The sequence below is a fragment of the Bufo bufo genome, chromosome 8 (assembly GCF_905171765.1).
Source record: "Bufo bufo chromosome 8, aBufBuf1.1, whole genome shotgun sequence".
In the NCBI taxonomy this organism is placed as follows: Eukaryota; Metazoa; Chordata; class Amphibia; order Anura; family Bufonidae; genus Bufo; species Bufo bufo.
The window spans coordinates 93,132,724-93,149,046 of record NC_053396.1 but is presented as its reverse complement, the minus strand read 5'-3'; the positions used below and the strand labels follow the sequence as shown (position 1 = coordinate 93,149,046).

The window sequence follows — 16,323 nt, the reverse complement described above, 5'->3', positions numbered from 1 at the left end:
TAAACGTCCGACTGGCTTGATCCCAAACTAAGGAGCATATAGGTGAGCCCTATAAAACCCTAAGAGCTCTCCCTGACTGCTATGCCCATGCAAGGGTCTCAATGGTAGACGATTGCATGCCCACGTACCTAAGACTGTGTGACACCTGAAAACCCTATAATAGTGAGGGGACATGACCACCGGCTCCCTTCACTTAATACGGACAGAGTCAGGGTCACCTAGAATCAAGCCAGCAAGGAAACACAATACATGAAAAGACTTATCTGAGTAAACAGCAGCAGCAGCAGCCTCCAGCAGTGAACACTTCATCCAGGAAGTAGTATAAACCGCAAAGTGAGGCAGTATGGGAGGGAATATAAAGGGAGACGATTAGTCTAAATAGGTGACACCTGGGAGAAGGAAAGGAGATGACAAAGTGAAACCAAAACAAAGAACATCATGCAAGAGGTAGAGAAGGACGTCTGCCAGACCTTCTCACAGAACTGGCGGTGACACTTAAGGAGACTTATTGCACCCTCAACAGTGGGTAGTGATTTTAGACAGTCATCTACATAAAAGTCTCTTTCTACGAATTGTCTGACCCATATTCTATTTCGCCTTCCTGAGCAGAGTGTCTGAGACCATAAGTTACAACTGCAGGGGAGGGACTGTTACCAAAGATATGTACCCACATACGGTACTCTGCAATATCTTTTGTGGGGTCATTTTCAATAAACCAAAGAAATCTTAAGAAGTTTCTGTGTTCCTCTTTAACGAGAAAGCAATGAAACATCTGCTGAATGTCCACCATGAAGGCAACAGAGTCTTTGCGAAAACAAAGCAGTACTCCTAGGAGCCTGTTGTTAATATCTGGACCTGAGAGCAGGACGTCGTTTAAGGAGACGCCTTCATGTTTTTCACTAGATTCAAACACTACTCTAATTTGACCTGGTTTCTTTGGGTGGTAAACCCCGAATATGGGTAAATACCAACATTTTTTCAGAGTTTTTAAGGGTGGGAGCTACCTCAGCATGACCATTCTCAAATATTTTCCTCATGAAAGTAAAGAAGCGATCTTTCATTTCTGGCTTCTTGTGGAAGCTACGTCTTAGAGAGACAAAACGTCTGTAGACTTGCTCTTTGTTGTTAGGCAAACATTGCCTTTGAGGCCTGAAGGGAAGAGGTGCGACCCAACTATTTGTTTCCTCCTTAGTGATTTCCCTTTGCATGGTCTCTAAAAACAATCTGTCTTCATGGGACATTGCTATCTGATTGTCCTCCTTGGTCCTTTGGAACACTGAGCAACCTAGGTGGTCTTTGTCACTGTCACAAGCTATGTCATGGTCTACAGAGTCTATGAAAGAACGAGGTAGGTGAGTACTATGTGGCAATTCCTTTATGAGGAAGTTGTTTTTACATGGTTGGAAGATAGAGGGACGTCCATTATCTAATGTGCTTGTAAGCATGCTATTAATGGAAGTTGGTTTGTGTATCCTTCCTAAGCAGACATCTCCTACTATGACCCATCCTAGGTCATGCCTTTGGGCATAAGGAGCATGATGTGGGCCATTAATCTGTTCTCTAGTTTTATGAACTTGTAAGATATCTCTCCCTAGAAGTAGGATTATCTGAGCGTTAGGATCGAGTTTTGGCAAGAGATGGGCTATACGCTTTAAATGGGGGTGATGTATGGCTACCTCTGGTGTAGGGATCTCGTGTCTATTATCAGGGATTTGGTTACATTCAGTAATAGTTGGTAAGGAAAGACACATCTTACCATCTATGGACTCAATTAGGTAGCCACTAGCTCTCCTCCCCGCTGTTTCTACAGTACCTGCACAAGTCTTTAGAGAATAAGGAGTGTTGGGTCCTTTAATGTTGAAAATGTCAAAGAAAGTAGATTTGGCTAGGGACGCATTACTTTAGTCATCTAGGATGGTGTAAACATTGATGGCTTTGTCTCTGCAGCCCTTTGGGTATACTTTTGATAGGCCTCTTTCACACTTGCGTTGTCCGGATCCGGCGTGTACTCCACTTGCCGGAATTACACGCCGGATCCGGAAAAACGCAAGTGTACTGAAAGCATTTGAAGACGGAACCGTCTTCCAAATGCGTTCAGTGTTACTATGGCACCCAGGACGCTATTAAAGTCCTGGTTGCCATAGTAGGAGCGGGGTTCGGGGGAGCAGTATACTTACAGTCCGTGCGGCTCCCGGGGCGCTCCAGAATGACGTCAGAGCGCCCCATGCGCATGGATGACGTGATCCATGTGATCACATGATCCATGAGCTTGGGGCGCCCTGACGTCACTCTGGAGCACCCGGGGAGCCGCACGGAAGGTAAGTACACTGCTCCCCGCTCCCCGCTACACTTTACCATGGCTGCCAGGACTTTAGCGTCCTGGGAGCCATGGTAACCACTCTGAAAAAGCTAAATGTCGGATGCGGCAATGCGCCGAAACGACGTTTAGCTTAAGGCCGGATCCGGATCAATGCCTTTCAATGGGCATTAATTCCGGATCCGGCCTTGCGGCAAGTGTTCCGGATTTTTGGCCGGAGCAAAAAGCGCAGCATGCTGCGGTATTTTCTCCGGCCAAAAAACGTTCCGTTCCGGAACTGAAGACATCCTGATGCATCCTGAACGGATTTCTCTCCATTCAGAATGCATTAGGATAATCCTGATCAGGATTCTTCCGGCATAGAGCCCCGACGACGGAACTCTATGCAGGAAGACAAGAACGCAAGTGTGAAAGAGCCCTTAGGTAGATTTTTTAGCAGAACCTGCCGCCTATGAGTCCTTTACAGACTTCAGTGCATTGTGAAGTAACTTCTGGTGGGATAGCTTCAGAGTTACTTTCCTCCCCGCCATGCTCTCTGGCACTGTTACTCTGTGATGAGGTCTATGGGAAAGGCCCAGGATGTAGGGCCGTGTTGTGATCTGAGTTGTTGCATTCTGTGCATTTTACACTAACCTGACAGTCTTTGGCAATATGTGATGTTGATGAGCAGCACTTGTAGCAAATGCGGTTCTCCTTGAGGAAGGCTTTGCGATCTCCTATGGACATTTCTCTAAAGGCTCTGCACTTCAGAAGAGGGTGTGTCTTCTTGTGTAGAGGGCACTGCTTACCAGGATCTTTGACTGTTTCGCAGCTGGCAGAGCTGTAATGCCTGTAAGAATCTGCAGGTGAAATGTTAGTTTTGTGCACTGCCACTGATCCTTTGTGTGGTCTGTTGTCATAGGGCATGGCACAAGACTGTGATAGATCAAAGCTAGGGTCATTACGAATATTAGCTTCTAGCCTTACAAAGTCAACAAACACACTGAAGGGAGGGAATGGCATATTGTAGGTATGTTTGTACCTTGACCCATGGGAGACCCATTTCTCCTGCAGGTTGTGGGGAAGCTTTAATACAATAGGCTTGACACCTCTGGCAGTGTCGAGGAAAGCAAGCCCCGGTAAATCCCCTTCGGCTTTGGCAACCTGTAATTCCATCAGTAGATCACTTAAATCCCTAAGTTTCTGGAAACCTTTGCTAGATATTTTAGGGAATTCGTCAATTCTTTTAAACAACGCATCCTCTATGATCTCTGCAAAACCATAACATTCATAAAGTCTATCCCAGATCATTTTTAGGCCAATCTCTGGGTAGTTTATATTAATATCCCTGATTCTTTTGGCATGTTCTACAGAGTCTTTTCCAAGCCGATCTACAAGGAAGTCTATCTCCTCACTACATGACAGACCCAAGTCTTTTGCAATGTTATAAAAGGAGGCCCGCCATGCTCTATAGTTTTCAGGGCGATCACTGAACTTCGCCAGTCCCTTTGTAACTAGCTCTCGTTTAGTAAAGAACCTGGCAAAGTCTATTGTGCTCTGGTTACTACTAAGGTTGGTTGAAGGTAGAAAGTCACAGTGAGAGTGCGGTGGGTGATCATACCTGTATGGAGTCTCTGACTTAGGCCAGTCCAAGTCATGCCGTCTTGTAGGATAAGGTGGCTCTGCAGGCTGGACTGGAAGCTGGCTTCCTTGGTGTGCAGAGAAGTTAGCTGGAGTTTTGTTACGTGGCTCTGTGCTCTCTTGTTTGAAGGACTGGGTTCCGAGTGTGACTCTTTCTTTTGGACGGTATGATTCCTCTGTGGCATAGGTGACATCTTCGGTTCCAGGGAATGGATCAGCATTGCTGTTTGGTCTGGAGTGTTGACGGACGTACTCTGAAGTGCGTCGTACAGGATGTTGCTGGCCGAGTTCTGGGCTAAGCACACTACGGTGACTTCCGGTTTTTGGGTATTCCATTGCTTCCAAGAACTCTGCTTCAGCTATGCCGGGTGCCGTTTCTTTCTCTACAGCGAGTTTCTCTAGCTTTGCATCTAAGAGGACCTTTTGCATGTCTATTGAAGCCTGTTGCTTTGCTTTCTCAGCCTCTAGCTGTGCCTTTTCTTCTTTCATCTTCATTTCTTGTTTGGCAAAGGCTGCTTTGACCTTGGCAGCTTCTGCCTTTGCGTGGGCATGGCAGCTGCATTGCTAACGGAAGACGACCTGGCGGAGCCATCCTTCTCTGATCTTGTCTTGTAGCTTGATACTGTGCTATGCGACATGGTGTTGGTGAAGACACTTAACTGATCGGAGACTACTGTGCTGTGGAATGCCGGTCGCTGTGTTTAGAGAGCGGTCACAGTATCCCCTTGCAGCACTGCACTGTATAGAAGTCGCTGTGGTGTCCGTTTGCAGATATTGCGTGGACCATAACAGATTTCTGTGTAGTCAGGTGCGTCTCTCTCGCTAGAAGTCGTCGTTTACTGTCCTGTTCTCACAACATGTACTCCCGGGGTCTATAAGTATGTCATGACCAGCGTACGCAAAGAGAGGGAAATGGGAAGGCCCTGTCCAAGGGAGAGGGAAAGGTGGTGACCCCTGACTCACCTTGAGGCTGGCACCTGACTGCCCTGACGTCCCTAGATGGGTTCCTCACCCGTACGCCGATCACGTGCCTAAACCCTGGCTTTCCCTAAGATGAGCCCTACGTAGTGAACGGGGCGGTGGGAACACTAGTCCGCACCACTGACACTAAAAGGAAAACACCAAGGAGAGGACAGACAACACAGACAGAACATAAAATCCCAGGTGGACGACAACAGCAGACAACATAAGTCCAACAGGGATCCGGAGGGTAACGTTCTGGAACAACAACCAGGGAACACAGCTACACAGCTCCAGTGGGTCAGTATAGAATTCCAGGCAGGAAGCTCTATATCTGGCAACCAGAGAAGTGGGAGAGGGGAATATAAGGAGGTTGGGATTGCTGGACAAGAAACAGCTGAGGAGAAGGAGCTACGGATCCCTGAGTGAGCAAAAAAGGGTTGCAAGGCAAACCCAGAAAGCTACCATTAAGAATCAGCCCTATCGTTATACATAGAGCGCGCAGCCACCCGCTGCGACTTCCTGACCCCGGGTATAACAGAGTCAGGCGTGGCTCTTGACACCCTCGTGACAGTACCCCCCTCTCTACGACGGGCCTCCGGACACTCAGGACTAGGTCTCTCAGGATGAGAGGCATGAAAAGCCCGAACTAACCTGTCGGCGTTTACCTCAGACGCTGGAACCCACATTCTTTCCTTGGGACCGTAACCCCTCCAATGCACCAGATATTGAAGAGAGCGGCGGACCCGACGAGAATCAACAATTTTGGATATTTGAAACTCTAGATTACCATCCACAACAACAGGAGGGGGCGGCAGCGGTGATGGTTCTAGAGGTGGAACATACTTCTTGAGTAACGACGGAACTTATGGATTTTAAAAGTCTGAGGTAGCTCCAGGCGAAAAGCCACAGGGTTAATGATGGCTACTATTTTGTAAGGGCCAATGAACCTAGGACCCAGTTTCCAAGAGGGAACCTTTAATTTAATATTCCTAGTAGACAACCACACATAGTCATTCACTCCTAGGTCCGGACCTGGCAACCGTCTCTTATCAGCCATGCATTTATATTTACCTCCCATATTTTTCAAGTTAGCTTGCACCTTCTGCCATACAGATGAAAGAGATGACGAAAACTGTTCCTCTTCAGGAACCCCAGAAGACCCCCCCCTCTTTGAAAGTACAGAATTGGGGATGAAAACCATATGCACCAAGAAATGGTGACTTGCCAGTGGATTCCTGACGGCGATTATTTATGGCCAACTCGGCTAACGGTAAATATGATGACCACACCTCCTGGTTCTCAGACACAAAACATCTTAGATATGTCTCAAGGTTTTGGTTGGTACGCTCAGTCTGTCCATTCGACTGAGGATGGAAAGCCGAGGAAAAAGACAAGTGTACCCCCAAACGGGAACAAAAAGCTTTCCAAAACTTAGAAATAAACTGAGTTCCCCGATCCGAAACAACATCGGAAGGGACCCCGTGAAGCTTCACGATTTCACTGATGAATACCTGAGCAAGAGTCTTAGCATTAGGTAGTGCGGGTAACACAATGAAGTGTACCATTTTACTAAACCTGTCTACTACTACCAAGATAACTGTTTTACCCGCAGACAAAGGTAAGTCAGTGATAAAATCCATTGACAGATGTGTCCATGGCCTATTAGGAATGACAAGTGGCAATAAAGACCCTGCAGGACGTGTATGAGAGACTTTCGCGCGTGCACAAGTAGAACAAGTAGACACAAAATCCATTACATCCTGACGCAACCTTGGCCACCAAAAATGACAAGACAATAGCTCCAAGGTTGCTTTACTACCCGGGTGCCCAGCAAGTGCCGAATTATGATGTTCCTTTAATAATTCGAGACGCAGTTTTAACGGTACAAACAATTTCTCTGAGGGGCAAGAGACCGGGGCGTCCCCCTGGGCCTCTAACACCTTCCCCTCCAGAACAGAGTGTACAGCAGAGACAACCACTCCTCTTTGTAGAATGGGTACCGGATCACTCACATTACCCCCTCCAGGGAAACTACGAGATAATGCATCTGCCTTAGTATTTTTTGCCCCAGGACGATAGGTAATAAAAAAGTTAAACCTGGTAAAAAATAGCGACCACCTAGCTTGTCTAGGGGTGAGACGCTTAGCTGATTCGAGATACAGAAGGTTTTTGTGGTCTGTAATCACCGTGACGGAGTGGACTGCCCCCTCTAAAAAGTGACGCCATTCTTCAAACGCTAGTTTAATAGCCAATAGTTCCCTATTGCCAATATCATAGTTCTTCTCCGCTGCAGATAGTTTTTTAGAAAAGAAAGCACAAGGACGCCATTTGCCAGGAGACGGACCCTGAGACAGTACAGCCCCCACTCCCACCTCTGACGCATGTACTTCAACAATAAAAGGCTGGGAGACATCAGGTTGGATTAGTACAGGTGCCGAGGTAAACCTCTCTTTTAGAGAGGAGAAAGCAGTTTTAGCGGCGTCAGACCATTTAGAAAAATCAGTCCCCTTCCTAGTCATGTCAGTAAGGGGTTTGACAATCACCGAATAATTTTTAATGAACTTTCTATAGAAATTTGCGAAGCCCAAAAACCGTTGCAATGCTTTGAGGTTCTCAGGAAGATCCCAATCTAAAATTGCCTGGACCTTCCCAGGATCCATACGGAAACCTGAAGCAGATAATAAATAACCTAGGAACTGTATTTCCTGAACGGCGAAGACACACTTTTCAATTTTCACATATAATTTATTCGTCCGTAGGATCTGCAGTACCTGTCTGACATGCACCTCATGTGTTTTCAGATCAGACGAATAAATAAAAATATCATCTAGGTATATCACCACAAACCTGCTTATAATATGACAAAAAATGTCATTAACGAAATGTTGGAAGACAGCAGGAGCATTGGTCAGACCGAAAGGCATGACTAGATTTTCATAATGCCCCTCAGGGGTGTTAAAAGCTGTCTTCCACTCATCCCCTTCCTTGATACGAATCAGATTGTAGGCCCCCCTAAGATCAAGTTTGGAGAACCACCTAGCACCCGCAATCTGATTGAACAGGTCAGGAATGAGAGGAAGAGGGTATGGGTATCCGGTTTAGTTCACGGAAATCTAGGCAAGGACGCAGGCCCCCATATTTCTTTTTAACGAAGAAAAACCCTGCAGCCACGGGTGAAGAAGAGGGTCTGATGTGTCCCTTAGCCAAGCTCTCGGATATATAATCTTTCATGGCTTGTCTCTCGGGACCCGAAAGATTATATAACCTGGTCTTGGGTAATTTTGCACCGGGAATAAGGTTAACCGGGCAATCATAAGGACGGTGAGGTGGTAACTTCTGGCAACACTTTTCAGAAAAAACGTCCTCAAAGTCCGAGACAAATGTAGGTAGAGTAGCTATGGAAGCAACTAAGCAATTGCTATTTAAGCAATTTTGTCTGCAATGCTCACTCCACTCCAATATCTCCCTGGCCTGCCAATCCACCACTGGATTGTGCGCTACCAACCAGGGAAGACCCAATACCACAGGAGTGGGAAGCCTCTCCAGAACATAACATGAAAGACACTCGTTATGGTGGTCCCCTACCCGAAGGTGTAAGTTATGGACAATGTGAGTGAGGTTTCTCTGAGACAGAGGAGCAGAATCAATAGCGAATATGGGAATAGGTCTCTGTAGCGTACAGAGAGACAAAACCATAGTGCGGGCAAAATGGGGATCTATCAAATTTACCCCTGCTCCACTGTCTAGAAAGAAAGAAATAGTCTCCTTCTTAACACCAGAAACAACAGCTGCTGGCAACACAAATTGTGATGTACGAATGGAGGAAACGTATACCCCCCGGCTGACATCCTCCACATAGCCTGGGGTTAGTAGTTCCGATGGTCTTTTGTTTTTTAGAAAGAAAGGACAGACATTAATGAAATGACCCCTCCCCCCACAGAAAAAACAAACCCCCTGTCTACGGCGAGCCTCAGGAGGAGGGACCTGACTAGTAGTACCTCCTAGCTGCATAGGCTCTTCTAGGTCCGTACAGACTAACTGCTGCTTCGGAGGGGTTACCATTTGCTCAGGATTTTTCAATCTGTCCCTAAGACGTCTATCTATTCTGATAGAAAGGGACATAACAGCATCAAGGGAAAAGGGGGTCTCATACAGCGCAAGCGCATTCTTAACCCTTTCGGATAACCCAGAGCAGAACTGACTCCTGAGAGCCGGGTCGTTCCACTGGGTATTCGTAGCCCACCTACAAAACTCTGAGCAATACTCCTCTGCTGGCCGCTCTCCCTGTCTGAGTCTCCGTAATTTCGACTAAGCCAGGGCGACTCGGTCAGGGTCATCATATATGAGACCCAAGGCCCCAAAAAACTCATCCACTGACCGGAGAGCCTGGGAATCAGTGGGTAAAGAGAGCGCCCAGGATTGCGGGTCCCCCTGAAGCAGGGAAGTAACAATCCCCACCCGCTGTTCCTCATTACCAGAGGAGTGCGGTCGCAGCTTAAAATATAACTTACAGGCCTCACGGAATGTCACAAATTTGTCCCTTCCCCCAGAAAATCTGTCAGGAAGAACAACCTTGGGTTCCGCAGCAACCTGGTTACCTATAGCAACCGCTGGGCTTGCGGTCTGCTGCAATTGCTGCAGGACCGACGCCTTCAATCCTGCCACCTCCATAGACAGGCCTTGAAGTTGTCTTGTCAAAGCAGCAATAGGATCCATGCTGGATTTTAGATAGGCAGAAAGAAAAAGTTAATTATTATATTTTTTTTTTCTACCTACACAAAAATAAGGGCGAGATATAATGTCATGACCGGCGTACGCAAAGGGAGGGAAATGGGAAGGCCCTGTCCAAGGGAGAGGGAAAGGTGGTGACCCCTGACTCACCTTGAGGCTGGCACCTGACTGCCCTGACATCCCTAGACGGGTTCCTCACCCGTACGCCGATCACAAGCCTAAACCCTAGCTTTCCCTAAGATGAGCCCTACGTAGTGAACGGGGCGGTGGGAACACTAGTCCGCACCACTGACACTAAAAGGAAAACACCAAGGAGAGGACAGACAACACAGACAAAACATAAAATCCCAGGTGGACGACAACAGCAGACAACATAAGTCCAACAGGGATCCGGAGGGTAACGTTCTGGAACAACAACCAGGGAACACAGCTACACAGCTCCAGTGGGTCAGTATAGAATTCCAGGCAGGAAGCTCTATATCTGGCAACCAGAGAAGTGGGAGAGGGGAATATAAGGAGGTTGGGATTGCTGGACAAGAAACAGCTGAGAAGAAGGAGCTACGGATCCCTGAGTGAGCAAAAAAGGGTTGCAAGGCAAACCCAGAAAGCTACCATTAAGAATCAGCCCTATCTTTATACATAAAGCGCGCAGCCACCCGCTGCGACTTCCTGACCCCGGGTATAACAGAGTCAGGCGTGGCTCTTGTCACCCTCGTGACAATGTAGTTCAACAGGCAGATATCACCATTCTACTAGTTAATAAGATGAGACTTCTTTCTGTAATCTGTGGTTTTATTAACCGGCAGTAGATGAGGTAAACTATTAGAAAATGAACATACAAGAACTGAATATACAGCACAAAGTACACAAAACCTATACAAAAACATTAATTAATCCCTTACCGACGATGCTTTAGTAAGAGACACACAATGTGCAGCTGCTCCTTCCATGAGATGAAGGGAAAAAGGAAGAAGGTGCCTGTCTCTTTCCCAGAAAGCACTGTGAGGAGGAAGTCAGGTGACCTAATGAATATGCATAGTTTAACAAGGCAGAAGATGCACTTACAGCTAAAGGTCACTGGATGGTGCTGAAGGCACACATATGAACACACACATTAACAAACTATGCAATAGTTAGTGAAGAGAAGACAGTACACTCTGGGTTAAACCCCTTTATTTGCGCATTAATGTGGCACTCGTCACTTTCTTTTGATATGGGACTGGATCATTTATTTATCATTTACTTTATATATTTGTCTAGTGAGATTTTCTCTTGCTGTTAGTTTGGGAGTGTTTGGGATTATCTGCAACTATTTATTGACAAAGGATATGTAGTCTGTGTTTTGTCCTGTGTCTGTATAAGCCATCTATGTATGTATTTTATTATATTTGGTAATTGTACAATAAACGTTTTTCTATTGTCAATTGCTGTGTAGTGTATTTTTAGGGGTTATCTGCTTTATAGCTACCTCACAGCTATTACTTTAGGGCCAGTGCTCTTATATTGGTGTTATATGTAGCTGTGTGTGGGCTTTTTTTTTGCAGGATGGACTGTAGTTTTATTTTCTTTGGAGGTGAGGATTTTTTGGGGGTTCTCCATGCAGTACATTTGATGTAACGTTTTTCTGAGGGTTGATACGATTATGGCAATATATTTTTTCTTCATGTTTACTTCTTTTGTATCATAAAATCTTGATTAAAAACTTTTTTTTTGCATTGCCATATCGAAGACCTATAACTTTATTTTTCTGTTAAAGTAGGTGTATGGGGGCTTGTTTTTTGCGGGACAGAATATGGTTTTTATTGGTACCATTTTGGGGTATTTATGACTTTTTGATCGCTTTTCATACCATTTTTTGGGAGGTTAAAAAAACTGCAATTCCGTCAATGTTATTTCATATTTTATATTTATTTTTTGCAGCATTCACAGTGAGGGATAACTAACATGATCCTTATATAGATCAGGTTGTTATGGACATGGTGATATAAATTATGTGACGTTTATTTAATTTTGTAAATTTTTTAATCAATTATAAATGAGCGGATATTTGAAAAGGCTTTTTTGTTTTATTTATTGGAATTTTTTATAATTTTACACAATTATTTTTTTTACCAGTCCCACCAGTAGTCTGATGTCTGGTAGAATACACTGCAATATTCATCTATTGCAGTGTGTATTGTAATGTCAGTTTTACACTGACATTTGGCTCGATCAGACCCTGCCTCTGGGAGGGCCTCACAGGCTTTGGTACCTGGTAAGCCTGGAGACCTTTGTAAAGCTTATAGCTGCCATGACAACCATTTGGACCCTGCGAATGAATCATGGAGGCCCAATGGGAGAGAGAGCTCCGTACAGGAGTACGTGGCAGTGTGGGGCACATCGCAGGCAGCAGTGGAAGATCGGAGGCAGTAGGGGGGCATCGGAGGCAGCAAGCAGGTATTAACTGAAAGTAATTGGCTGTACAGACTAACCAATCAGAGAGATCACCCACAAGGGACCACTCTGATTGGTACCTTTGTGGCTGCTGGAGACTTTGGAGCTGTGAAACTTTCTTGTGTCACAGCACACATTAACAGTTTAGACGTAACTGTACACCCGATTGTAGTAACCTACATGTAATCTGGGCATACAGTTATGTCCATATGCAGGAAGAGGTTACTCTACTGTAACATGGTGGCTGATAAATTTCGCCCAGAATGTTCAGATGGGTGAGGTAAAAGAATCCAGGAAAGCTGTGTTGTTTCAGCAAAGTTTAGTTTGCTGAGGCACTCTACTTAAAAGTGTTTTATGAGCCTGTATTTTTATGGAATGGTGGGTCGGTTAGTAGAGAGACTCACAATTCCCTCCCCGATCCAGTACAATACTTTCCCCTAGCCCAAGGCAAACCCAGTTGTACAGTAGGTGCTGGGCTCATTATTGTGGGGATAAATACAGAGCTGAAATGCTCATTCAGTGTCAGTGCCTGGAAGCTGCATGACCTGCTGGCTGATGAGAGGCTGATCGTGTGTTTATGAAGTACCTAGGTGAGGTGATGAGTCGGTTTAGTTAGCGCCCAGACAAGCAAGGGCTTTATGTTGCTGTTTATGGTTTATTACCTCCACTGATCCCCCTGCTACTGCTGTACTGACACTGGTCTAGTCCTCACTGCTCTCCACTTCCTGCGTCAGTTTGAGGTGCCATTAATGCCAATAAAACCCACTCCAAGGTCAGACTATGCTCTGCACCTTTTTTACGGGTTTCTGTATTTGCAATGTACGCTTCCACAATGTCCACTGTGGGATGTGAATATTTTCCTGTGCAGATGTCAGGAGCTAGCACATGTATGTCTTTAGGGTAGCTCCGACTCCCTCCACACACTAACTAGTCCATCTCCTTACACCCTAACAAGATTTGGCAGGATGTTGTCCATGCTGTGCTATTAAGTGAAAATACATAACAAATCACAACATTTAACATTGCATTAACTCTGTCAATCGTAAATAGACCTTTGCAATGGTCCCTCTGGGGTATTGCAGCTTGGCCAAATATGGCCAGCAACACCTTGTGGTCATACCTTTATGGTGCTAGAATAAGCAGCGTGACCGCCCTGATGAGCTCAATTCTTCCCAAAGATAAACCCTGCAGCTGCTCTAGCACTTGTCTACTAGCACCCCACCCCTGCACTTGTTAGTAGTCAATATGTTAAAAGTATTTTGGCATGTCTGTCTAAATAGTGTCATAAGCATTTGATGTATGTGCATGCTCCATAAGTTACAGGGTCACCTCCTTTGCTGATGAATTGTCTATGACCATTATATGGTCACTTGAAGCATCTTTCACATCAATTTAAAAAAACATGATTTTGTTATTATACAGAACTAAGACTTCCCATTGACCAATACTGTAAATATACTGGCCTACAAAAGTATGTAAATTAGGCCTAGTTTCATCACCTGTAAGACTGAGCTATTTACACAAGCAAATACAGGTGAAAGGGCATGAATCAAGGTGCAGGACCCAAAAAGGAGGAATATGTATCTCAGTAGGTGGCAAGTAGCAGTATCTATAAATGAATTTAGATATCAGTAGACTCAGTCTGTGAATTTATATAAAGCATGCATAGTTCAGTTGTTCATTAAGTCCCTTTGGAAAGAATGTTGTTAAAATTACCACTCAATCTCTTTCTGAAGCTAGTCTACCACTCTTCCCATAGATTTCAAACATTGTGGGTCCTTCAGGGGTGTAACTACCATAGCGGCAGACCATGCGACTGCTATGGGGCCCTGGGCAAGAGGTGGGATCATCCTCTCTTCTACTGGCGGTGAAAACTTAGTCAGGACTCTACCCTCTAAGGGAACAGCTTTTAGCAAGTGAGGCAGTGGAAAAAATGGCCCAGGGGTCATTGATAGGGGTTTAGGCAGGAAACCCTTCTGTATTGTGTGGGGGGCATGGTTTGATCCTTACTTCTCTATGTACGCCACTGGGGTCCACCCCCCCCCCCTCCCCACACTCCAGATTGCCATGTCCTTCAACAGGTTTTTCCCCTTTTGTTGTTAATGTCCCTCATATGTTCCCCGATATGCCATTGCAATTCCCTAGTTGTTTTCACAATGTACTCAAGGTTATAAATACAAGGTTACAAACATAGTAACATATATTAGGCGTATTTCAGGTGCAATAGCTACTTGCGCCGAAAGCTGCGACTTTTCCCCGCTCACGCCAAGTCTAAAAAAGTGAGTGTGGTGCTGGCAGAAAAGGGAATTGTCCAGCAGGCCCGTCTCATTTACCATTTTCTACGCCTGTTTTAGGCATAGAAAAAGGTCTAAATGTAAGACATCTATAAAGCTAGAAGGCATTTAGAACTGGCGGAACAACCGCCAGCTTAGGGATTTAATACATGTGCCCCATAGCTTGTAAGGCTGAAAAAAGACATCTGTCCATCCAGAGGAAGACAAAAAAAACTAAAAATTTAAGAGTTAGAAGCCAATTTTCCTAATTTTAGGGGGGGGGGGGGGGAATTCCTTCCCGACTCCAATCAGAATAACTCCCTGGATCAACGGCCCATCTCTAGAATTCTAATAACTATATAACCTGTTATATTATTACACTCCAGAAATACATCCAGGTCCCTCTTGAAATCGTTTAGTGAACTCAACAATACCAACTATTCCAGTAGAGAGTTCCATAGTCTCAGTGCTCTTACAGTAAAGAATACTCTTCTATGTTTGTGTAGAAACCTTCTTTCCTCTAACTGCAGAGGATGTCCCCCTGTCTTGGGTATAATTAGATGTCTTGGGTATAATTAGATGATGGGAGGATGTCTGTACTGAGCCTTGATATATTTATAAATAGTTATTAGATCTCCCCTCAGTTGTCTTTTTTCTGAACTGGATAACTGCTCCGGTTCCCGCCCGATCACCATGACGTAATAGTATGTCAAATTGCTGCAAGTCGTCTGCCGCCATGGCGTACTATTACGTCCTGTGTCAGGAATAGCATATTTGGTACTAAACAATAAAGCCACTTTAAATTACAATGTAGATTAAGCTTTGAAGTCATTTTTTGTTGCAGTGATTCCAAATTATAAACAATGAGTCTGCTACTGTCAGAATATAGACTTGTAAAGTACCCCCCAGAATGTCAAAATTGTTTTTATTAGAACTGTTGTAGGTCGTAGACTAACAGTTTGTGTAAGGAATTTTAAAGAGCTGTACTGAAACCAAATAATATTTTTTTTTAATGTTCTCAAACATTGCATAAATCAATATTACAGATGAATAAAATAATATTTGTAATATACCTTATCAGAAAAAAACCTTGTCTCCACTTATCAGATTCTTTTCCTCCCCATTCTAAAATAAAGTAATATTCTGTGCTTATTTTGACTGGTGAGGATGAATGAGCTGCTAGAGATGGAAACAGGCATATTTTCTCCGATTATATATGACATTTCTAATATTTGCCTGTACTTAATTGATGCAAAGTTTGTTGAAATATTAGTGACCAGTTAAGTATTACACAGGGGTTAACACGTCAGTGAATGGACTATTAGCATACATAAACCAATTGACTAGACAGGAGATATAAGTAGAGGTTTGGAACAGCCAACCACCCTCCTTCAGCAATTAAAAAAGTAGCAAGAGGTTTCACCGAGTCAAATAAATTATCAAATATCCCTTTCCAGAACAGAAAATAAATTTAAAGACAAACATATGGGTACGTTCGGAAACATGTACAGGAGCCTCATCAACGGCTTAATTTTAAAAAGATTTGCTCAACTTGTTGCTGTAAGGGGCAGAGCTACAAAACTACTTATAATATCCAGACTCTTGTTGCAAGTGGAGCTTTAAAATTATGTTTCCTTTCTTTTCTTTACATTATTATGATTTTTTTGTAGGTTCAGCTGCTAACTAAATCACTGGAGAATATTAAACTGTGTCGAGAGGTTTGGATTATCTTACAGTCTACTGGTACAGTATTTTATAGTCGCAACACAGTAGCCAATTTTTCACATGCTCCTTTTATGGTAACTGTGCAAAGCTATACAATGAAACCTGCTCTGCAGATTACAAGGGTTGTACAACAGCTTTCAAAACCATGCCATTCTGTTGCATCTAGTTCTATAGAGATATCTTCTGAAAACCACGGCTGCAACACTTCTAGTCTGAAGACATATTGAGGACTATGAGCACTGGAAAAATTATTAGTTCTTT

General features: G+C 44.4%; 1 protein-coding gene across 1 annotated transcript in view; it reads left to right on the top strand.

Annotated features, from left to right (window-relative positions):
- The window catches only part of TEX11 (testis expressed 11), a 1,801,876-nt gene that overhangs the window by 1,628,882 nt on the left and 156,671 nt on the right, over positions 1–16,323 (top strand). Inside the window, exon 20 of the mRNA XM_040406306.1 lies at positions 16,008–16,095. Within this exon, the coding sequence (XP_040262240.1) occupies positions 16,008–16,095 (88 nt within the window). The remainder of the gene's footprint in view (positions 1–16,007; positions 16,096–16,323) is intronic.